The following is a 25,548-nucleotide window of genomic DNA, read 5'->3' on the forward strand; positions in this document are numbered from 1 at the left end:
GGACTATGGTTTCATTCTTTCAATTTAACTACTGTAAATCATCTCATTGCTGTGACAAAAAATCAGATGAGAAGGAGTTAAGAGAAGAAAAGTTCCTGTTGGTTCATGGCTCAAGGGTTAAAATACACCATGGTGGAGAAGGCATGCTGGCAGAAGCTGGTCACATTGCATCCACAGTCGGGGAGCAGGGAGGGATGAGTGAGTGCTATGCCTAGCCTTTTAGATCTTCTCCGTGTGGTCCAGGATCCCAGCACATGGAATGCTGTCACTCACGTCCAGAGTGGGTCTTCCCACTTCAGGTATCTAACCAATCCATCCCTCACAGACATGGCCATGGGCCTGCCTTCTAGATGACTCCAGGTCCTATGGAGTTGGTGATCAATGTCTATCACCATACAAAGTCAAGAAAGTTAAATTTAGTGGTGAAGATACTGCTAGAACCAGCACATCCTGAATTGTTTTTTATCAATGTTATTTCTAATCTATTACAGTTCTTAGTTTTTTCATGGTGGGTATGAAAGTTTCTATTTGTTATGGAAATATATATAGTTATTAAGTTAAATAGTTAATTAAGATACTTATGTAAACCTAGTTGAAAATTTGTTAAAAATCAGAATATTTCCAAACATCTTAAAAATATAATTCCATGACCTGCATATGCCCACACAAGACACATATAGAAACATAAATGAAAATGTAATAAAAATTAAAAATATTACTAAACAGTTACAATGATGACCCATGTTTCAGTTTGGTATGTATTAAATAGTAAATTTATAAATATATTGTAATCAATATTATTCAAGTTTTTTTTTAAATCTTGTATTTTAAATAGATACCTGACAGAATCTTATGGGACTGGTCAAGATATTGATGAGAGAATTGTTGAAGGTATTGTTGATTTTAATTTTTTAATTAGGTATATCAGAAGTTAACTTAGAAGAATCTTCTTATCTGTGGTCTACAGTGCTTTTCTCCTAGAGGTGGAAGAGACTTTCCATCTCCTATAAGTCTTTGCTCATACTGTCTTCATACTGATCTAGTAACCAACCTCTTGTCTTTCTCTGTGCCAGAGGCTTGTCTCCTAGGTGACCCTAGATCCTGTCCACTTGTCAATCAAAAGTAAAACCAGGACGGTGGGCAAACACTTAACACTTGTGGAATTTGACATTACTTGATAATTCTTCCATATTAATATTTCTGAAAGCATTTATTCCATCATTTCCCCCCAATTTTTCCCCTGTGGAGATGTAATATATATGTTGCTCCATAGTTTTTCTTCATGCCTTTCTTGTGATGTTTTTGATGAAATATTTTCTTTTCTTTTTTGATAGCTAACCCACTGTTGGAAGCTTTTGGAAATGCAAAGACTGTTCGTAACAATAACAGCAGTCGATTTGGAAAATTTGTGGAAATTCATTTCAATGAAAAGGTAAATGAAAGTTGCTTGTGGAATACATTTGGGAAATGTTTGTGGCAAGTGTAAGGGTCTTATTAGAATTGGAATTAGTACAGCCCTTTCTGAGATTATTATTATTGTAATTATTATTATGTGTGTATTTACAATGACTTCAGAATTTCTATCAGTTTAAAATCAAAATGTTGGATTTGGCTGCATTATTAATCATAGCTTTGTAGTTAATTTTTTTCATATTTGAGCCTTTTGTTGTTTTGATAACGTGATAATATATGTGTTCATGGGGTGCAGCATGATAATAGTGATATGTGTATTTGTGGGTGCGTGTGGTCTGTAACGATGACGTCAGGGCAGTTAGTGTCTTCTCAGCATGAGGTGAGGGTGATTCAATATGAGAACCTTCGGCACCCATCTGTGGGCCCACCACAAAGTCAGTTCTGATGCTGCAGAGGCTCCAAAGCTTGAAAGGATCAGTGTGAAGACTGGATAACAGTGTTTAAAATGAAGGATGAACTGTAGAAATACTCAAAGCTTACACTTTAGATATTTCTTTGCAGTATTTGCTAAATATTTTAACTTCTTTGATAAGCAAATGTTTATTAGAAAAAGATAAAATGAACATCAAGTTGTATTTCAATCCCATAAATGCAAGAATCTATTTTCTCTTTTGTCTTTTAGAGTTCAGTTGTTGGAGGATTTGTTTCTCACTATCTCCTAGAGAAGTCTAGGATCTGTGTTCAAGGCAAGGAGGAGCGCAATTACCATATATTTTACAGGTTGTGCGCTGGGGCTTCAGAAGACATTAGGGAGAAGCTTCACTTGAGTTCCCCAGATAATTTTCGGGTAAGTTGAAGGAAAATAAATTTTGCATGAAGTTTGTGAATTGTTTACCCTCTCAGTGCCAAAACTCACTGTATTTTGATACCTAGTTGTATTTGTACATAACTTACAGTAAATCAAATACAGTGCAGATTATACATTTTAGGCTTAACTAATCATGAATTGAAAATACTTGGGATGATAAAGAATACATCTATACTGAGCTTGTATTAGTTCCCTATTATTCTTGTTTTACTAAACAACAAGGGACAGTATTCCTTCACAGAGCATTTATATTGCAGTAAGGATTATAAACAATTTTCATGTAATTTTAAGGTTTTGGTAGGCTGTATATGTAGATCATGTAGAAGTGTGATGCTGTTTTAAAGGGTTTGTAAACTTTGGTATCTAGTATCCAAAAGGGCCCAAGACATCGATTCTATGCATCTCCCATAGATACCTGAGATGTAACTAATGATGTGTTAGAACTATAGTCTTGCCAATGAGATCTCTGTTGAGATTTGGAAGTCTATCATGAGTTCAGTATCTCTGATATGAAACCCCCAAATCTCAAGCACTGGTCTTTGTAGTCTTAGATTTGTGATGCTCAGTTGGAAAATGAAAGCTTATGCAAATACACTGAAATGTAAGCAACTCTGAAATCTCAATCACTTTTCACAATACTTGAGATAAGTGATTCTCAACATGTATAACAGTATATGAGAAGGTATGTAATTCAGTAGGTAAAAGGACAGATGTTTAAAACCTTATTAATTTAAACCCAATTAAAAATTTATAAGGTTCTGTAATTCTAGCCTTAAAATTATCTTTAATGTAGCTGTAAAAGCTGAGATCACTGAACCAATGTTAATAAAGAATGCATCATTATACCCCTTAGTACAATTCAACAATAAATACTTATTGCTGATTATTGGGTGCTAGACATTGTGCCAGGATTAAAAGATAAACAAGGCATTATCCTGTCCCTGGGCAAATTAGAATGTGGTGGAAATGCACACATTGTCTGACTGTTATGATGGGTGGTAAGAAACTATACATGCCTGCCCCACCCCCAATGCTGTGATAATTATGGGTTTGAAAATCCTGGTGGAAGAATTGATGCTTGATAGTATGGTGGTGGGGGGCTGGAGAGGCTGCACCACAGTTAGGAGCACTGACTGCTGTTGCAAAGGACCTGGGTTCAGCTCTCAGCCTCCACATGATGGCTTACAACCATCTGTAATGCCAGTCTGAGGGGATTTCACATCCTTCCTCTTCTGATCTCTGATTCTCAACATAATTGGAATTTGAAGTTAATTGCTTATCATATCTTCATGAAAACAGACGAGGCATTTTTTTGATTTTTTTTTAAAAAATACAAGTTGCTAGAAATCCCATGAATTATGATATATGTCTAGATTTTGCCAACACTTAGCTGGCCAGAAAGTCAAGTGATGACTACGACTTTAATGCAGTATTTTTTTTTGTGTGGAGGCTTGGGAGCGTACCATTTCGGGATCAGAAGTTACAGCCTTTCCTTGCACAGGGAGGGCATTCTACAAGGGCAGCTACCAAAAGCAACCAAAGATTTTCCTGCCTTTGTGGTATGGACCACCAGGATGGATTTCATTTCCTCTAGGCAGTCCCAGTGATGGCAGGTGTCATGTTACAACAACCATACCTTTATCCCATTCCCCAAATATATATTCACTGTAAATTATATGAAGGTGTTTTAATAATTTCATCAGATTTTTTTAAAAAAAATACTCTGTCCTTATAATTTACTGATTAAATTATAAACACAAAGGCATATAGCACGAATGCTTTCAAAATGGCTGAACTTTTTTTGTCATTACTTTATCCAAACAGACTCATAATTTAGAGATTTACTGGCTTAACATATTTGTATTAACTATGCATGGATCCTGCAAAATAAAGTTAAAAATGCTCAACATTATTATAAATCTAAAAATACTTTTATGTACTTTTTGGAACCATTTGGTGCAATCAGGCAAAACTGGAATATTAAGAAAGTTGGCATAGAATGACAATAGATGGCAAGGATAGGTACCCACTCTTGCCATTGCAAAGCTAGAAGAAATTGTCTCTTCCCTAGATCTTCACGTTTTTGCAGTTCTTGAGATTAATCCCAGGGCCTTCTGCTTCATAGTAGGTTAATCCTGATTTGCTAAATTTCACCTTCTGGTCTCTAGTTTTTGTTTGTTTCCTCAAGGTAGAGGTTTATTATGTAGCCCAGGCTGACCTTGAATTCACTATGTAGCCCTGTTCTTTCCCAGTGGATCCCATGTTAATTGTACCATCAATTCTTTGTCTTAGTATTTAAACCGAGGCTGCACTAGGTACTTCGCTAACAAAGAAACTGACAAGCAGATTTTACAGAACCGAAAAAGTCCTGAGGTACAGTAAATTATTTTTTAATTAAAATATTTAATGTAAAAATATTTGCTAATGAACTTCTTGCTTTCGGGTTTATGGTTTAAAACTGTACGGTGATCCAAGTCTCTCTTGTGGTGTGACGCTCCAATCCTCTGTCATATATAGAACAGCACACTCCCGTTCTCTTTGGGCCAAAATGCATTGCTTTCCTCATGTTCTTTTTTTGAATTTCTATACTATGAAATTTCCTAGAAATCACCATATTTTAGCAACCTACTCTGATATTACTATTGCTAAGTAAGAATATTTATATGTAAGCTTTCTACTATTGTGACAAAATATATGAGCAAATTATCTTAAAGTGGGAAAGATTTATTTTTGCTCTTGATTTTGTATTTCAGTCCATGACTAATTTTAATAGACTTTCTTTGGGCCACCAACCAGCTCCCAAACCATGACACAAAGACTTAATATTAGTTGTGAGTTGTTGGCCTTAGCTTGTGCTTGTTCCACTTGCTCTTTTAACTTAGATCAACCTGTATCTCTTCATTTATGTTTTGCCTTGGTGCTTTTACCTTTCTTTCATTCTCTGTGTCCTACTTTCCTGCTTCCTCCATGTCTGTCTGTCTGCTGCCTGGATGTCTGGCCCCAAGTGTGTCCCTTTCTTTCTTTTTCGATTTCTTTTCTCCGTCTTCTCCAGGGCCTAGATTGCTCCTACATTTCTGTCTTCCCTCTAGCCCTGTGTATCCCTCTATTGCCTAGCTATTGGCCATTCAGTTTTTTATTAGCCCACTCAGGTGCCTTAGGCAGGCAAGGTGAAACAGCAACACATCTTTACATAATTAAACAAATGCGACATAAAACAGTGTAACACACCTGTACATAATTAAAGTATTATTCTACAACAAGTTAGTGATCACCATGATTCTAGGCCATGGTGAGGCAGAATTCACAATAAAGGGTAGGTGGTTAGGTAAAACTGCTCACTTCGTGGTGGCCAAAAGTGAATGGGAGGTGAGGTAGAGGAAAGGAAAGAGAGAGAGTGTTTGTCAGGGGCAAGGTAAAGACCACAAGACCTCTCGTTCAGTCAGCCAAGTTTAGCCCATCACGTTTTGAGCCCACCAATGGCTTAATCTCCTGGCGAGGACATAGTCTTTATGATCTAGTCGCTTTCCCAGAGCCATCCTCTGAATACTGCTGCATTGGGAACCAAGTCTTCACACATGAGCCTTTGCAGGAACATCCCAATAGAAAGCATAAAGTATGCTTTTTAATTTATTGTCTACAGAAGAAAGAGTTGAAATAGTAAATACCTTAAGCATTCTTGTGAAAGGCTGTTCACATATTATAGTTTTGTTGTATCAACCACATATTTTGGTCTCACTAAATAATCTAAGAATTATGTAATTATTATTTTAAAAACATTAAATGTTTAAGAATTTTAAACTTTTATACATTTTCACCCACAAATTCAAGTAGTCAGTTGTATTGGGTCTGAACCATGCACTTAAGTTATGAAAACTAAATCAGGATTGGTTATTGTACTAGTTAATCTTGACTCTATTATTTTTAAAAATATTTATGTCAGCTGAGTATCTTTTTACTATTACCAGTTTTTAATGGTTCTACACTTGCCAATCAGATGTTTTGACTTTACTCAGGCTGGGTAAGATAAATTATGTGTAAAATACATTAATATAAATGTATAGAAAGAAAATACAATTCTCATTTCAAATTATGAACACATGAAACTGTAGTTAATACTTGTTTAGTTTAATACTTGACATGTTATTTTAGACATAGATATCTGAGTAAACTTTATGTTATAGCATGGCTGAGACTTTTGGAAGCAACATCAACATTTATTACAGCATTTATTTTACTGAATCGTAAGAGACTATGTTTTTATAGATGCCATCAAGATATATAAGTTATAGTCTTTCTACTAAGATAATCAAAACACATTGAGGACAATTGTCGTGGTCCTGCAGGGAAAACAAATAAAAATGCTAAGGCATAGGAAAAAGCAGTAGAGAGAAGAGAAAGCTGCTTACCCTCCAGAGAGTAGAAGGCACTCTGCAAGGAGGAAAACGTCATTCTTCCATGTTTTAGAGTGGGAATGCTTTATCAGAAATCTTACATCACTGAAAGAGAATGTACATGTGTATAATATATAAAGGTGAACAGTGTATTAATATATCTAAATTACTTTTTATGTCTTCTTTGTCAGGAGGACGAGGTGATCATTTTGACTAATTAAACGCTTTGCTTCATTCTGTCTGGGTGTCTTTGTGCTGTGTGCAAATTTTAGGAGAATGCAGGATTTTCAGTCTGCCGTGAAGTCAATATGTTCATGAAGACTTGATTAGAAAACAGTATTTAAATGATGCAGATGCTCAGCTGCAAGACTAAAAATTCTGCATGATAGTGTTTCTTTAAACTTTGCATGCGGTTGTTGCTTTTGCTTCTTTTAAAGAATGAAATAGAATTTCCTTTTCTAGACATTTTCCAGAAATCTGGTGCACAATCAGACATTTAAAGCACCGTGTGAAAAGCAGGCAGACTGTTAACTCGAGAAATAGTTGCATGCTGGGACACGAGAAGCAGTTGCATGCTGGGAGAAGAAAACATCAGACAGCTTTAATCCTCATTAATTCTGATGCTGAGTTTCCTTATTTTAGTGTTAGCTTTTAATGCCCAAGTTCTGGAAAATTCCTAGATCAGTTTTTCTGTGTCTAGTAACTTCTCTTTTGGTTAATCTTTTTGCTTTGCAGGCCTAAGTTTCTTCGTTCTCTGTTTGAGTTTGCTAGATCCTAACATATGAATACAAATTATTTTTAGGAGAGAAAACAGATTTCTCTCTCTCTCTCTCTCTCTCTCTCTCTCTCTCTCTCTCTCTCTCTCTCTCTTTCAGAGAGCCATTCCATGGATTCCTGGAATTAACTCACCTCATCTCATACATACAATATAGAAAAATTACAGGACTATTTTTTCAGGCCATGGAGATGCTGTTGTCTTGTCTCGATTTGCCTGTTTATATGATATAATTGTCAGTAGTTAGCATAGTGCCATGCTTATTGGCACATTAAATTATTTGTTATAATTCTTTTCACTTGCCCTATTTTTCATATTTATTTTTAATTGGTGAAATTGCATATATTTATAACCTACATAATAACATGGGTTATCATGGAACATTTTCTCATTGTGTAAATTGTGGATTAACAGAGACAGATGAGTGAGCATATTTATTACTATTTTCTTTCTTTTTTTTGATCTGAGGCTGTTGCTTCATTTCAGCCAGCATTCTCTCCCTTTTCACTAATTTGTGTTTATCTCATATCCTCAACTTACAATACGTTAGTCTTAGCATCTTACTTTAGCTGCAGAGCATCTTATTCCATCGAAAAAAGTTGTAGGTTCACATCAAGATTTCAGAAATAGTACAGAGAGCTCTTGCATACCCTTTATATACCATTCTGTTTTTGAACGTGTTCAAATGCTTACAATTTTCTGTTGACAGATTTTATTTTTGCATGTTGTATATTGCATTAACAGACCTTCTGTTGTAGCTTGTAGTTTACCTGAATCACGTAAAGACCAGTCAGTTGATACCCTCTTGCTTTATAGTATGTTAAGGCAGGTTCCCTGAAAGACCCTCTGTTAGATGACCATGGAGATTTTATTAGGATGTGCACAGCCATGAAAAAGATTGGTTTGGATGATGAAGAAAAACTTGATCTGTTCCGAGTCGTAGCTGGTGTCCTGCACCTTGGAAATATTGATTTTGAGGAAGCCGGAAGCACTTCAGGTTGTTTCTTTACATTTTTAACTAAGGAATAAAATTGAGTATAATGTTTGTCATTTCCTAGCCATATGAATGTTTTGTCATTTGTGTATAGGTTTGCTAAAATTAGAACAAATTTCTGGGCCATCCTCTGTTGTGTGGTGATCTGGCAGATGGAGAAATTGTTTTGAACAAATTAGAAGCTATTATGTGATTTGTACTTAAAAAATTTCCAGCTAATATTGTACTTTTCATACTTAATGGAATATTTTTTTATCTGTTAATATATGTTTTTACTCTCTCTGTTTCATAGATCTAAGCTTGAATAAGTTAATTGGGGTAATTTAATATACAGCAGCCTATTCTTTAGTCGCAGATAAAAATAAAAGTTTATTCTTATGGAAGCTCAAAAGTATTTAAATTCAACCAAGATAGTAACTTTTTAGTTTTAATGTTTTCATTTCTATAGAAACAAGTTTGATACCTGAATATAGAATATATAATTACAAGTTTGATACCTGACTATAGAATATATAATTACAAGTTTGATACCTGAATGTAGAATTGACAAATCATGCCCATCATTTGTTTTTGTAAGTAAAATTTTAGTGGGATATGGCTCCTCCCATTGCCTATGTATTGTCTGTGCCAGCATGCGTGCTCCAGGGCAAAGCTGTGCTCCTTGGAGATTTTGCCATAGGAAGCCAAAACACTTACGACTTTCTCCCATAGAGTAAAACATTTACTAGCCCTGCATGAATATATTTTGCTCGAAACTTACACCAAGGATGCCTTAAGAGCCTGAAGCATCACTTAACACAGCAGCCAATACTATGGGCTTTGGTGTCAGATCCCACAGCTGTATTCATTTGCAAAATGAGATAATCCATAAGTGCTTTTTAAAAAGTACAATTTCTAGTAATAGTATACATATAGAAAGGGGGCCTCAGAGAAAGCAGGGAAGACCATTAAAGAAACAATGTGTTGGACTCATGATTACCTCACTGTAGATGGAGTACTTCCCCAGCCCTCACCTTTTTCTATCTCTCCCTATTTTTAAAATTTGAAGTGGGTTTTTTTTCTGAAATGTATGAGTGTATATGTACTACACATGTGCCTGGTACCTATAGGAGCTATAAGAGGGTGATAGATCCTATGGAACTGGAATTACAGGCAGTTGTGAGCCACTTTGTGGGTGCTGGAAACTGAACCTGGGTTCTCTACAAGAGCAGAAAGTGCTCTTAATCACTGAGCTGTCTCTCCAGCAACCTTTCTCCCCCTTTTGGAGACAGGTCTCATATAGCCTAGGCTGACCTCAAAGTGCTTGTCTAGCCTCCACCTCCCACGTTCTGGGGTAACAAGTATGTGCCATGATACCCAGCTTTCTTAGCCTTTGTGAGGCCCTAAGTGTGATCCCAAACACTTGGGGGGAAGATATCTTCTGTGCGTAAGATCCTTCATAATCATAATTGAAACATATAAAAATGATGAGATAAGAGGTGACTCCATTTTGCAGATATGGAACCTGCACAGTGGTACTGAGCATGACTACTAATGAAGTAATAGATTGGAAAGCCTGGTTGTATTCATGTCTGACTGGCTCGGGAGATGGTCATAATTGTCTCTCATTACCTTGGGGCCACTGAGCCTTGCTGCCCCTGAGTGAGCAGACTAAGATACACAGTCTTCAATGACTTTCAGATCTATTGTCCTGTGATCTGTGAAGTCAATAATGTTAGACACAGCATGGTGTAATGGCTGGGCACATGGCCATCAATCGAATTTTTTCATCATGTGCTATGTGCTTTTATGACCTTGTCCATTCCGGGTCTTTGTTTCCTCACTATAAAGAGATAGTAGCCACCAAGTCACACTGTCAAGAGAAGTCAATGAGATAAGTATTTACAAGATGTTTGAATATTGGTGTTTGGTAGATAGTCAGTGAATAAATCCAATAATGTACAGATGATTAGTCACTGAAATGAAGATGCATTAAAAATTAGGTACTTGGAACATGTATGAATAACCTTTAGAGTTTTTTTAAAGAGAGGAATTGGAAAATTTCCTTTGAAAAATATCTTGTATCATATATTTTGTTTGTATTTTAGCATTGTTTCAGGAAGGGAGCTGTGGGAGAGGCTAAATAATACACAAAAATTAAGTGTAGAATAGTCGATGTACATGGGAATGTTAGAAGTGGGGTAAGTGGCACTTTCCTATCTTGTCACTGCCCCGAGGAAGAACATGTAGTTACATAGACTATCCCAAGCATCGTGTGACCAGCTGGAGCATGCTAAGTGACCAGAAGGGACACAGTATGTGCTTGTTTTCTCTCCTACTTAAAAAAGAAAATCCTTTCTGTTGTGAGAGAAAACAGAGAATACAGGGGCGATTGGGGTGAGAGAAACATTAGATCATTTTTATTTTCATAGCTAAACCTTTGTTGTATTAATCCTCATTTTTTTCTGTGACTTCCCTTGGATCTAAATCATTTGTTGCTAATTAAAAATGAGGTGTTCTTTTTGTCTTTCCTTTTAGAAAATTCAGTGTAGGATTGTATTAGTGATTTGCGCAGAAACTCAGCACTTTCATAATGGTTTTACCATAAAGTTCATTTTCCAATAAATGTTTGTAAAGCTCCCCAATGTTAGAAAACTGTTTTGTTTAGTGGAAGAATAGAAAATTCCTGTTAGGACTGCCTATGTTTTAAAAATCCCATGTAACAAGTTTGTTATAACAGTAACAATGTCACAATAAGCAACATAGCAGTAATAAAAACATTTCGAGAATGTTTTTAGGGAGTGACATGAATGCTCTGTATTATTTTATATTTTTTGCATTTCCAAGATTAAAAAAGGATTTCTTATGTTAACTACTTAGTTCTTGTAAAAATGCTGTAATATGGTAAAAAAAAGAGAAACAATTAAGCAAACTAATGGATGGACAAGTGGTGTCCACTTGTCAGAGAAAGGGATTATAGACCTGGCAGAATAGCTGGAGATTCTGTGTCACTGTTCAGAAGAATGCACAAGTTAAAACTTAGGAATTGTTTATTTCTGGACATTTCCAGAGTAGCTTTGCCTCAAGATGGCAGCAGGTGGCAGAAATGGTGGGTGACTCTGATGGCAGGAAGGGTCTCTCACTGTGGCTTTGCCCCAGGTTAGGATTTTCTATTTATCTTGTTGGTAGTGGCATCTAACAAGTATGAAAAAAAAGTCAGCCGTGTTTGAAAGTTTGGAGTAAGCCTCGTCTATCCCACAATATTACAGAAGTGAATAAAATCCTAAGAAATGAGTCTAGGTAATCTTGTTTCTTTAGTGCTTATTAATTTCACACTGAAACATTCCCATTAGGTGGCTGTAATCTGAAGAACAAATCCGCCCCGTCCTTGGAATATTGTGCTGAACTGCTGGGGTTGGACCAGGATGATCTGCGAGTCAGTTTAACCACGAGAGTCATGCTCACCACAGCAGGGGGCACCAAAGGAACGGTTATAAAGTGAGTTCTACCACACTGCTCCTGCCTTGTGACTTGTCAAGGGAAAACGTGTGTGTTTTGTAAACACTGAGATGTAAGGTCCATGTTTATGCATCATCCATTCTTCCCATTCTAATGTTCAAGCTGTGCTCGATGGATCAAAATTCTGTGCCGCCAGCTACTGCAGTTCAGCACACCCATAAGTGGGGGTTTGCACAGCGTGGAGCTGTTTCTGGCAGACATTCTGCAGGACACAGATATGGAATTGATTAGGCAGGGGAGGTTTGCTTTGGCACAGCTGGAAAATGTGAGTCAGCTTTAAAATATCTGATTGTTTGAGGCAAGAGATCATTTTCTTCAGAAGTGGTTTCCCATGCAAATGGTGTGTGCTTGCACTCCTCCTAAGTGTACCTCGCCTGTGGAGTGTCCAGGAAGCTGCACTTTGCACTTAGTTAGGTTGCAAATGAAAGAAATAAGGCTCTAGCCAAGCTTTTGTTTTAGTTTCTTGTCCCCTAGGAAGCATTTATTCAGTTGTGTTATGTGTGAGTGTGATGTTTGCACACATGAGGGCGGCTGTGTACAGAGTTTGTACACTTGGTACCTGTGTACTTGTGTGTGTGTGGAGGCTAGAGGCTGGCGCGGGTATCCTTCTCAATCATTCTCTACCTCATCTTTTGGGGCACGGTTTCTCATTAAACCTAGAGCTCATCAATTGGGCTAGGCTCACTGAGGCCTAGAGACTCTGTCCGCAGTGGGGTCGCGGATGCAGTCACCACACCTGTGCATGCTGCTCACTGAGGCCTAGAGACTCTGTCCACAGTGGGGTCGCGGATGCAGCCACCACACCCAGCCTGGACATGCATGCTGGTCATCCCAGATAGCCCCCTGCTAAGATTTTTTAAAAACTTCAGATTGTGCACAATTATACAGTTTTGGCTTACTAACATATATTTTATGAATTTTAGTTTTGGATACTGTAGAATAAAATTGATATTTAGGCTTACCATTCTCAGGTACTGTAATGCGAGGTCTGTATTTCTGAGGAAAAAGCCAAGTCCCTATCCTTTTTTTAATACAACAGCAATGAGCTCAAGTGACTTACTCAGAAAAATATTTATCAGTTAAATCAAAGCCAGGCAGGGAGACACAAGCCTGTAATCCTAGCATTTGGCGGGTCGAGACAGGAAGATGACATCAAGTTCGAGGCTAGCCTGATCCATAGAAAGACCCTGTCTCAAAACCCAACAACAATCAAAAATTATGAAACATTTTTTTCTTGAGATACAATATCCTAAATTAATGAATTAGCCAATTAATTAAGTTTTAACATCACTGCCATTTAGGGTGGGTCTTCCTGCTTTAAACAATCTCACCAATAAAATCCCCAGTGGGTGCCCCACAGCTCATGCTGTTGGTGACTCCAGATGCGGGCGAACTGACAGCTCTGATTATCCAGATGCTTTGTCTGATTTTTTTATTTTATTTATTTTGTGTGTAGTGGGGAGAGATGAGAAGTACGTGTGCCATGGGACATGTGTGGAGGTCAGAGGACAACTCTGACCAGGGAAGCTTACTCTATAGACCAGGCTGGCCTCGAATTCACAGAGATTCTGAGTGCTGGGATTAAAGGTGTGTGCCACCACTGCCAAGGTCGTACTTGAATACTTTTTAAAGATACTAAAAATTGCACATTTTGTGTGTTTTCCCAGTACTCACTTGGTATTTAGGATCTAGCACAGCATTTGGGAATTCTCCTCTATGATACTCTTGTTTTATTGTGCTCTAATTTTATTGAGGAAAATAGTTTGCACGTGTGTCTACAGTGTCGAATATCATCATCCATAGAGCTACAACATACAGTAGTAATTAGAAAATTCAAAATTTAAGATTCAGTATTTTTTTTTGTTAAATAAGTTACCAAGCTTTAAAGTGTCCCTAAATTATACATAATCTGTTTCATGTTTTAGAAAAGTGAAATATGAACATTATTTTTCTAAATAATTTTCACATATTCAGTATATAAGGTGGGGTGTAGATGAAGGTTTAAATGATTTTTTAGGGCGTTTTTTGCCCAATAGTATATTTTAGTCTAGTTTTAGTTTGTCTCTTTGTAATTTTGTCCTTATTTTAGCTCTACCTGTTCACCTGAAGCTTGGCAGCTGTTTCTCACAGCCAGTGTGTCAGATACACTTTGACTTTATGTGTCTGGCATTATTGTCACAGTCTGTCACTTTACGGACTTTTCATTGGAATATTCCTTCCCCCCAGGGTTCCTCTGAAAGTGGAGCAAGCAAACAATGCCCGTGATGCTCTGGCAAAGACTGTCTACAGCCATCTTTTTGATCACGTGGTCAACAGAGTGAATCAGTGTTTTCCTTTTGAAACATCGTCCTATTTTATTGGAGTCCTGGATATTGCTGGCTTTGGTAAGTATCGTTTCCTTTTTTAACTTGTATGTCAGGACCTTCACTCCGATCCCCCGATTTCAGGTCCCACGTTGAGGCAACACCTGTTGTGTCCCGCCTGACGGGTCTCTATGTTCCAGAGGAGGGGAATGTGAATTGAGAAACTAAATAGACAAGAGACAAGAGATAGAGTCGGAAGGGCTTCCAGTAAATATTGTGGCCGAAAACAAAAAGCTGAAAAAGCCAAAAAAGCCCCAAGTTTATTAATCTCAGTCTTTATATACCCATAACAGAAGGGGAGGGCACAAGACTCCCATGATGCAAAGAGACAGCAAGTGTAAATTGTAATTACCTCTTTACTTCTCGGAACACCTGGTAACCACTCCCTAAATCAAAACATCCTGTTGACTGGCCTTTGAAGAGTAAGGCATCCAGTAGCCACACCTTTGGTTGAACATCTTGTTCAACCTTGTGGAGCAAGAATAGGTGTGTATTCTCTGACCTATAGCCAAGATGGAACAGATTCAAAACTGTGGGCTCTCATATTTGACTTTGATATTTTTTACAAATATAAAAATGTTTTCTCTAAAACTGTTGTGCTAGCCTTTCCCATTGCTATGACCCAATACCAGGGAGAAGCAAAAGAAGGCAGTATTTATCCTGGCTTCAGGGTTCAGAGTTTTCAGCACACCGTGGTGGAACAGAGATGCTCCCCATCTGAAGGCCAGGAGGGGAGGAAGAAGAAGAGGGTAAAGGGGAGGAGAAGGAGGATATGACTATATTTGGTAGATTTGTGATCTCCTCCGCCCGGTTGCACTTGTTGTCTTGTGGATTTTAGACATAATCCAACCCTTAACTTGAAGAAAAATTATGATCATAACATTATTGGGTAATCGATTAAGCAGGAATAATATCTCCTAGCACACAGGATTTTAATCACATTTATACTTTAGGTTGTTTTAGTACCTGTGCTGTAGAAATTTGTTAGAGAGAGGTGACTTCTCACGTTTTAATTTTTCACTATAGAACATCTGTGTCATCAGACATGCTTTTGTTCTCACAGAACAAGGTATTTCTGAGTTAGTACATAACAAACTATGTCTTGAGTTAAGGACATCTTTGGGGACTGACACAGAACAAAGAATTTTATGTATTTTGCAAACCCAATTTTAAATCAAAGCGTTGACACTACTGTTCCTACACTTTATCCTGGGATAAGTTAGTGAGCGTCGTTGTTGGGTGGTGACAACTCTGCTCTGGTTTTATGTTTTCAGAGTACTTTGAGCACAACAGCTTTGAACAGTTCTGTATTAACTATTGCAATGAGAAACTCCAACAGTTTTTTAACGAAAGGATCCTGAAGGAGGTGAGTACTGTCATCACTTAGGTTAAGACCTGCATTAAGCTGTCTAAAACTCAAGGAAGACAGTCATGCTGCAATTACCCTGACTGATGGGGTCTGGTGTGAAGTGGCCTGGTGGTCCAGCAGGCGCTAGCAGCTCAGCTGAAGTTTGGGGTCTTTGGAAGAATTAGTGGGAATCTTTGCAGAATTGGGTGTCTGTGATTTCTTACCAGTGACTTTCTCTAGTGAGCCCAGTTTGTGTTTTTTCTCCTGATTTGCTGTCTATATTCCTGCCCCTGCTAAACCGCTGCCTGCTCTCATCTCTGGCCTTGGCCTTTGCTGTTCTCTCAGTGTCTGCTTCTGTTGGCTCTGCCACTTGTTTGTCCTCCCCCTATGCACCACACAGCCACCAGTCAGGAGATTCTGAGCAGCCACTGACCAGGGTTACCTCTGGATAGCACTTCTCCTTCTGTGGGCTGTCTTTGACTGGCCGCCATTTTTTCTCCAGGAAGAAACTTCCTTCCTCTGCCCTCAGTATGTAACTCTGGGCATGGCTGATGTTCAGAATAGACTAGCAAAAGTTGTTTTGTTACTGAGTTTTTTGTCCTGCCCAGTTTTCAAAGTCATTAAGTCACAAAGAAATCACACAGAGGTCTATATTAGTTATAAACTGATTGGCCCATTAGCTCAGGTTTTTTTTATTAACTGTTATAACTTATATTAGCCCATTATTTTTGTCTATATTAGCCACATGGCTCGGTACTTTTTTTTTTAGCAAGGCAGTTACATCTTGGTTTCTTGTGTGTGTGTGTGTGTGTGTATGTGTGTGTGTGTGTGTATGTATGGATTAGGATTGGAGAGAAATGGACTTTTCTCTTTTCAGAATTTTTCTGTTCTCATTGACCCACCTCTACTTCCTGTCTGGTTGTCCTGATTATACTTCCTGCCTGGCTACTGACCAATCAGCGTTTATTTAAAATATAATTGACAGAATACAAACAATGATCCACACCATTATTTTATGATTCTTTACAGTTTACTCAAGCAAAGTTAGCTTTGGATAGATTGATTTGTTCCAAGGCTCATTATTTTCTCCCTTTAAACTTGAGTTCTCCAATCTTTTATACCAATGCCTTTGTTTTCCTCCCTCTGTACCATCTGAGACAGGCTGTGCTGATTGAAGATGCTAGAAGAGAGGGACTAGAAAGTTTCTCCAAGGCAGCCCTACATTGTTCAGATGAAGAAGGCGGGTCTGGGGGCATTTCCCAGCTTCTCTAGGCTTGAATCTCCTTCACTGGCTGTTGGCCCACACCCTGGACTTTGCAACAGCATTGTCATTCCTCGTATCTGAGCTGAGAAATGTAGTTTTGTTTTTTCCCCTCATTCCAATCTCAACTGTTTTTCCTCAAAATTTTATTGTTTTTGTCTTTGCAGGTTCTTTGTCACATTGCAACTTTTGTCCATTTTTAAGTAGGCTGTAGTTAATCAGTCACAGCATAAGCAAATGAGTAAAGCAAGTATTTCCCTGTAGGACAGTGTTTACGATCTATTCAGCTGCGTTAATGCTTCCTTTGTGGTACAACCACACTTGCTTGCATTGTTTTTAATATGCCATATGCTCCCTTTCCATACCAACCCAGCTCTCACTCTATGTAGAAATAGGAACCATGTAAACAGGGTGCACTATCTTTATGCTTGCTTTTATTACAGTCCTTTACGTATACACATTAATTTTAAATTCAGATTGGGTCCAAGTTGATAGTGCTTTCTAGAATGCGAGGAAACTCCTCTGGTATAGGTTGTGAGAAGAAATATTTAACCATTGAAGGAAAAAAAATATTATAACTTAGCTTAAGTTCAATGTATAGGCTACCCATTGCTGTAGGGAAAGTGGGGCCCTTTGTTTGTTCCGGCTGCCTGGCTAGCTTAGCCCCGAAATAATCACACAGAAATTGTATTAATTAAAACATTGCCTGACCTGTTAGTTCTAGTCTCTTATTGGCTAACTCTCACATCTTGATTCAACCTATTTCTAATAATCTGTATGTCACCACAAGGTCGTGGCTTACTGGGAAAGATTTAGCATGTCTGATCTGGTGTCTCCATGGCAGCTCTCTCTCTGCCCTTCTTCCTAGCATTCACTTCTGTCTACTCCACCTACCTAAGTGTTGCTTTAACAAAAAGGCCAAGGCAGTTTCTTTATTCAACCAATGAAAGCAACACATAGAAGGACCTGCTATACCAACCCATATGATAAAAAAATATTCAAAAATTATTTTAAAAAGATACTGACCTTACATATAGAGAATATATTTTCATTGAGATATTATTGATATAACATTCTTCTGAATTATTTATGTTATTTTACTGTGGAGTCTCTGCATCCATTTATAGTTATGTGCTATTTTCCTGATTTTGGTTTTGGCTACAAGCATTCAAACTTGGTTTTATTTTCAGCAAGCCATTTAGGGCTATACCTGTGGGTAAAACTTTTATATTTTAACCAGTAACTGTTGGGTAGAAATTACACCAGTGACATTTTACATTGCACAGTATTTCCATGTTGATGACTATAACATTTGATTTACAGGAGCAAGAACTCTATCAGAAAGAGGGCCTTGGTGTTAATGAAGTGCATTACGTGGACAATCAGGACTGCATAGGTACGGGTACTGTTATTCTGCCTTTGGGAGGTATGGGAGAGACCATGAATGCATTTCCTGCGAACATCTCTGTGTTCTGTGGTCTAGACACTAGTTATAGGATTTGGGACTGTGGCCTTGGGGAGGTCAACTTTTTTAGTACTCTTCCTGGAAAGACACTTTTATCAGCTTTGTTGAAAGTTTTCTTAAAAATCTCTGTTTATTGTGATATGCATTTTACTAGTTAGAAGGTTGTTTTGTGAACTGGGTAAGAGGAGCTCCAGGGAGCAAGCTGACAGCTATGTCAGCTCCTATTATGAAGTACCTAGTTTGGTGAGGTTTGTCTGGGTCTCTTGGTTCTGTCTTCTTCTGTGGACTGGCTGATTCTCTCACTGGTTGCAAGTTGGCTTTAGACATTCCATGTTAAATCTAGATACTATTGTGTCACAGCAGAACAGGACCTCTGCTTTTCTTTGAGTTTGTCAAGGAAGAAACCTTACCCCATTGCCTTCCAGCTACCCCTTTGTCTGTTATTTATTTATTTATATTTATTTGCATGGATATTTTGCCTGTTCGTATGTCTGTGAACCATATTCATGCCAAGATGATAAACTTCTTTCTTTATTTTTGTTATACATGTACATCTACACACACACACACACACACACACACACACACACACACACACACACACAACCCGCTAGTCCATTTTGTTGTTTGTATGTATTATATTGTTTCAAGGCTGACTACTTTTCATTGGGCAATGAATAAGGGGACTTACTTCTGGGAGAGGCTAATTCTCCTTCCAGAACTCATTAGCGGTCTGTAGTTCTTTGTCTAGCAGTGGAACCACACAAAATTTTCCCCATCTACATTAATATATCTGCTTATATTGCTACTGTTCTAGTCTTGTTTATGCAGCTATTTCTAGGAGAGACAGCTTCACAGCAGACTTGCTGGCATTCTGACTGTTACAGTCCCTCACCCCCTTCTGTGACTTTCTTGGGACCATAGATACAGGACCTGAATAGTCACTTTCTTTGTGAAGTTGTTTTTCCAAAACTTGTATTAAAACTATTATATTACCTTTAAATAAATGGTTCTATTTGAAATGAAAACTCTGCCAATTCTAGACTCAATAGAATATGTTCATCATTCACTCTTACCTTGTTTCCAAATACTTTTTGAAGTGGAGTAAATATTTTTTAAAATATTGATCCACACTATGAATGTTTTGATATCTTGAAATAGATTTAATTGAAGTGAAATTAGTGGGAATCCTGGATATTCTAGATGAAGAAAATCGTCTTCCCCAGCCAAGTGACCAGCACTTCACATCTGCGGTTCATCAGAAGCACAAGGACCATTTCCGACTCTCTGTGAGTTTGCCATTCCAAAATGGAGCTTCTTCTGGGGAAAGAAATTGTTAAGCAAACAACAGCACTAGATTTCAGATACTGCCAACAGCTAGAGTCAAAAGTTACCCAACAACTAGAGCAAGTAGGGTATAACCAGCAAACATTTCCTATAGATGGCCATAAAGTATGTGTGCGTGCACACATGTGGCCCACACACATATTTGAGAGTAAAGCTTTAGCTCAGTGCAGTAGCTCATGCACCCAGAGAGGGAAATGCTGCTGCATTGGTAGGAAGATCAGGTTGTGTAGAGGGAAGAGGAGACATAAGTGTAACATGAGGGCCTGCTTGTTGGGTTTTCTGTCCTGTCCGGTTCCTGCAGGTGGTAAGCCCCAAAGAAAATCACACAGAGGTCTCCATAAGTTCTAAACTGATTGGCCCATTAGCTCAGGCTTCGTATTAGCTCTTATAACTTATATTAACCCATTATTCTTATCTGTGTTAGTCACATGGCTCAGTACCTTTTTCACTGGGGCAAGTTACATCCTGCTTCTTCGGTGTCTGGACAGGACTGCGGAGGAATGGACTTCCTCCTTCCTAGAATTCTCCTGTTCTCATTGTCCCACCTCTACTTCCTGACTGGATGTCCCACCTATACTTTCTGCCTGGCTACTGGCCAATCAGCGTTTATTTAAACCATAATTGACAGAATATAGACAATTCTCCCGCACCACATAAGTGCCCAGATTGCTGAGCTGCTATTGGCTCTTAAGTCCTTTTGGAGTAAAAGTGGAGCTGTTCTCTGTGGCTGTTTAGACAGTGTTCTGTGTTCCTCCAATTCTGTTCTTGTCCCTCCACTCAGCCATCGTCTCCTGAGGCAGTGCAGACGTAGCCTCACCCTGAGTGCACAAAGTCCGACCAGCACAGAAATGCTGACTTGAGTTCCAGTTGGGAAGGTAGATGCTGCTTTGTGGCAGGGAGAAGAGCAGCAGGGCTCTCCCCACTTCCCTCAAAAGAAGACAGAAAAAGAAACAAGAGAAGCTACGTAGAGTTGCTTAGGGCTTAGGGTACAAGTTGGCAAGTGCCTCCCCTAACCGTGTGTGTTTTGAAGTTGTGAAATAGTGTAGTGGTCACTGCTACTGATGAGTCAAGCTGCTTAAATGAATGGCAACAAAGATGCTCATTTGTGTTCCTTATTAACAAAATGACAGTGCATACACACACCACATGTTACTACAGACCCATTAATACGTTAAAAGAGAGGCAAAGACAATTTAAAATCCAATAAAAAGACTGACAAAACATCAGTGGGGTATAGATTCAGTGGCTTACTGGATAAACTCGTGTTCAGGTCCTCAGACCACCTATTCTATTAGCCCACAGTTCTTACATGCCCCCAGGGGTTAGTGTAGTGGGCAGCCTGCTTCTAGTACTTTAGTGGGAAAATGCAGAAAAATATGTCTTCTTTACAAAACTTCTGCTAATATTGAAGCTGCATAACCAGTCTTGCTTGTTTAATGGCTGTTTGATGTGCGGCCTATGATGCATGGTTGCCTCACAAAGAGCGCTGATCTCAGTCAATATAACTGTGCCCAGAGAAATCCCAGAGGTGTGTAAGTTAAAGACAGCAAACTCAAGCATCAGGAATGAGGCCCGGCTGCTTTTCTCAGGGAGAACAAGAAAGAAAAAAGCAATAAATCCTGATTTACATAGGCCATTAGTTTTGCTGTTTTTTTTTAATAACTAAGTGTGATGGCCTTTTATGGAACACTATGCATTGCCCCAGTGCTTTTACTTGAATGACTTTATTTAATCCTATTAGTATCCTTATGCTACAGATGAGAGACAGACAGGGGAGGTGGATAGCATGCATTGACGGCATGTGAGGCTTGATGGCTTTGGAGGCAGGCAAGGTGGTATGGCAGCAGAACCTCCGTTCTGGCTCCTGAGTGATTGCCTGTTCTCTGTTCTAAGAGCTCAGACCTTGGGTCCCACCGCTTAGTCTGTCCATTTTTAATGGTACAGTCTCCTTCCCCTTGGGTTAGTTTTAGAGACAGATGTGATCACATATGTGGAAGTACTTTGGAAAGTTTAAATAATTCAAATATGCGATACTGTAGTTAAATGTTGCCACCCTAAAATGGCATAGTTTACTTGAAGTAGTTCTAGGCTCACTGTGTAGAGTGTTAGAATGGTTGGTTTGAGGCACCAGACATGTCCTGTGCTGATCTCGTGGTTTTCTTCCTGGCCACACTTCAGAATCAGCCTATCTAAATACCATGGGGTAAGGGAGTTTTAAATCCTCTGAGTGATTCTGATGAGTATGAAGACTAAGCTTTAGAAGCAGGTGGTTAATTTTAGAAAATTTGCAATTCTGTTTGGTGTTTGCTTTCAAATAAACTTTTACTTTTAAAAAGATTTTATTTTTATATGTGTCCCTGGGTGAATACGTGCGCATCAGGGTAGTTCCTGCAGAGTCCAGAAAAAGATGTCAGGTCATATAGAGATGCAGTGGTTTTGGGCTGCCAGACATGGGTGCTGAAAGCCACACTCAAGTCCTCTGGAAGGATAGGAAGCACCCTTAACCAAGTTTTTGTGTGTGGCAGCCATGAATGTGTATTTGTTTTGTATGTGCATTCATCCATATGTATATATTTTGTGTGTGGCATTCATGCATGAATATGTTTTGTGTGTGGCACGTGTGTATGTTTTTTGTGTGGCAGGTGTGTGTTTATGTTTTATGGGTGGCATTCATACATGTATGTATGTTTTGTGTGTGACAGGCATGCATGTGTATATGTTTTGTGTGTGGCAGGTATGCATGTGTGTATACTTATTGTATGGCAGGTATGTGAGTGTATATTTTGTGTGTAGGAGGTATGCATATGTATATGTTTTCTTGTGTTGCAGGCATGTGTACATATATTTTATGTGTATGTGTATATGTTTTGCATGTAGGAGTTTTACATACACATTTTATGTGTGGCATGTGTCTATGTTTTAATGTGACAGGCATGTGTAAATGTTTCCTCTAGAGCAGGTGTACATATTTGTATTTTTTGGTTTTTTAACAATTTTTTTTTCACTAAGGCATAAGTAACTGTTGGTTAAATCCCACAAGTACTTTAAAGTGTATTTGTCGTTTAAAAGTAGTGTAATTATGAAAAATGTAAAATTCTTTTATTACTTTCATTACTCTGTATCTGGCATTGTCTAAGGAATGTGACTGACTGTTTTGGTGAGGCGGTGACTTCCGTCTGTACTTTTTCCTTAGATTCCCAGGAAGTCTAAGCTGGCGGTCCACAGGAACCTGAGAGACGACGAGGGTTTCATCATCCGGCACTTCGCAGGGGCAGTGTGCTACGAGACGGTGAGTGCAGCATTGCCATTGCTCGGGAGAAAGCAGGTGACGCTGAGCCACACTGCCCTGCATTTAAACCTGAACAGTTTCAGAAATTCAGTTCCTTGATGCGCCAGTCACCCTCAAAGTGCAAAATACTCACATTGACGTGGTGGGCTCTCATGGTCAGTAGGGAAAGAGAATAGTTACGTTTTCTTAGAAAATTCCAAGGACAGAACTTGATTAGGGGATGTTTATCACAAGGCAGATGGAAGCATTTTATTTGATTTTTTTTTTCAGACCCAGTTTGTGGAGAAAAATAATGACGCACTACATATGTCTCTTGAATCCTTGATTTGCGAATCTAGGGATAAGTTTATACGGGCCTTATTCGAATCATCCACAAATAACAGCAAAGATACAAAGCAAAAGGCAGGAAAACTCAGCTTCATCAGTGTGGGAAACAAGTTTAAGGTATTTGTGCTAAATAATTAATTGAAGGGTTTTTGGTTTTTGTGGTATGTTTGGGCTGTATTTGAAATAAAAACCATTGTTTTATATTGTGAAGTGGATAACGTTGGTCATGGAAGTGCCCCAGGCATGTCTCACGAGAAGACCCTGCCTTATCAACGCTTGTATGTACGATCTAACTGTGGTTGTAGTAGCAGAGTATACAGAAATGCTTATATTTTCAGACTGTGTTGCACACAGCCTATCTGATTAATCTTCCTAATGTTCTTACTTCTGCATACTGCCTGGGTGACCTTCAAACCTTCTCTTTCCCATGTGTTCTCTGTTTCCTTCCTCATTCAACAGTTTTGTTTAGCTGCAGTAGTTCAGCTCGGGATGGCTAGAGAGGACTAGTTGAGTTGAGAGGAAAAGCAGGCACATCCCGGGGCTGCAGGTAAATGATCTCCTTCACAGACTTCTGTGCACAGCATGGCTACTATGTTAAAGCGCCTGTCTCAAGTCCACGGTTCAGCTTGTGATTCATTGTCAATGCATTTCCTCTCACGGCATCATGGGCATGTGTGTTACAGTAAACTGTGGTTAAGGCTTTGATAACTTCTAGAAAAGAGAAGTGCTCTGGGGTGGGAGACGCTTAAATTCACTTATTTCATGTTAAAGAATAATTTATTTTATTAATTTTGAATCAGAAATTAATTTTTTAAAATCTAACAAGGAATGTTTTAAAACAAGGTGTGTGTTAGTGATAGAATGCTACTAATTGTTTGTAATTATTGTTCAATATTGCTTATATTTATTACATAGATGTAAAAATTAAAACCCTTTAATAAATAATTGTAATATATGGAACAAAGAAATATAATCAAATTTTCTATATATTTTCAGTAACTATCATTGTATTTCCTATAAAACTACATTTTGCCTTTTGTGTAACATGAGGGGAGCCTGCTTGTTTGGGGGTTTCTTTCCCGCCCTGCCCCCAAGCTGTTTAGTCCCAGAGAAAAATCACACTGAGATCTCTATAAGTTATAATGCTGATTGGCCCATTAGGTCAGGCTACTTATTAGCTAACTCCTACATCTTGATTAACCCATTTATCTGATCTATTTTAGCCATGTGGCTCTGTACCTTTTTCAGTGGGGCAGCTCACATCCTGCTGCTTTGGTGGCCTGGGCAGGAGTGAGAGGAATCAACTTCCTCCTCCCCAGAAGTCTCCTGCTCTCCTTGCATCATTTCCACTTCCTGTCTGGTTTTCCCACCTACACCTCCTGCCTGGCCAATCAGCATTTATTTAAACATGATTGACAGAATATAGACAATTCTCCCACACCACTTTTGAATTGCATACTTTTAATATTAAAAATGATATAATTAAGAAGAGTATTTATATAAAGCAGTGGCTTTCAACCTTCCTAATGCTCTGACCCTTTACTACAGTTCCTCATGTGTGGTGAACCTAAACATAAAATTATTTTCCTTGCTACTTCATAACTGTAATTTTGCTACTGTTATGAATCATAATGTAAATATATGCTATGCAGGCTATCTGATATGCGACCCCTGTGAAAGGGTCACTCAACCGCAGAGGATCGTAACCTACAGGCTGAGAACTGCTCATGTGAAGAGCACTGTGGTGCTGACTAGTAGCGCAGACTTCCTCAAATCCGTTCTGGGTTGAAATGGGCCCTAACCTGGGCTTGGTGACACATTCCTGTAACCCCAGACCTGGGGAATTAGGACTAGGAGGATCAGGAGTTCAAGGCTAGTCTCTGGTAGCTGGATCAAGATCAGCTCAAGCTGTGTGAGACCCTGTCTCAAAGCCAAAACCAAACCAGACAAACAAAACAAACAGCAAAAACAAAGAAAAAAAAGAGGAAGAATTGGCATGAATCCCGCATCTCTAACTTGATATCTACAAGCTAAGTTTCTTTATAAAGCTTTCAAAATATAAATATTGAAGAATCTAAAACATTTTTAGGTAGCTGAATTTGAAGGTTTGAATTTTGTTTAAGATATATTAATTATAGAAGTTCTTGATTTACTCAGTGAGCAATATTTTTACCTGGTATTTTTCCATTCCAGATTAAGCATTTTATAG

General features: G+C 38.5%; 1 protein-coding gene across 6 annotated transcripts in view; it reads left to right on the forward strand.

Moving 5' to 3' along the window:
- The window catches only part of Myo6 (myosin VI), a 146,161-nt gene that overhangs the window by 84,458 nt on the left and 36,155 nt on the right, over positions 1-25,548 (forward strand). For all 6 annotated transcript variants that reach the window (XM_048435729.3, XM_048435731.3, XM_048435732.3 and 3 more), the window contains exons 7-18: positions 836-891; positions 1,335-1,432; positions 2,096-2,260; positions 4,574-4,654; positions 8,264-8,444; positions 11,774-11,918; positions 14,166-14,323; positions 15,577-15,668; positions 18,235-18,307; positions 19,538-19,665; positions 22,917-23,012; positions 23,283-23,456. In XM_048435729.3, the coding sequence (XP_048291686.3) occupies positions 836-891; positions 1,335-1,432; positions 2,096-2,260; positions 4,574-4,654; positions 8,264-8,444; positions 11,774-11,918; positions 14,166-14,323; positions 15,577-15,668; positions 18,235-18,307; positions 19,538-19,665; positions 22,917-23,012; positions 23,283-23,456 (1,447 nt within the window). The remainder of the gene's footprint in view (positions 1-835; positions 892-1,334; positions 1,433-2,095; positions 2,261-4,573; positions 4,655-8,263; positions 8,445-11,773; positions 11,919-14,165; positions 14,324-15,576; positions 15,669-18,234; positions 18,308-19,537; positions 19,666-22,916; positions 23,013-23,282; positions 23,457-25,548) is intronic.

Source organism: Myodes glareolus, chromosome 4 (assembly GCF_982192425.1).
Source record: "Myodes glareolus chromosome 4, mMyoGla1.1, whole genome shotgun sequence".
Lineage (NCBI taxonomy): Eukaryota > Metazoa > Chordata > Mammalia > Rodentia > Cricetidae > Myodes > Myodes glareolus.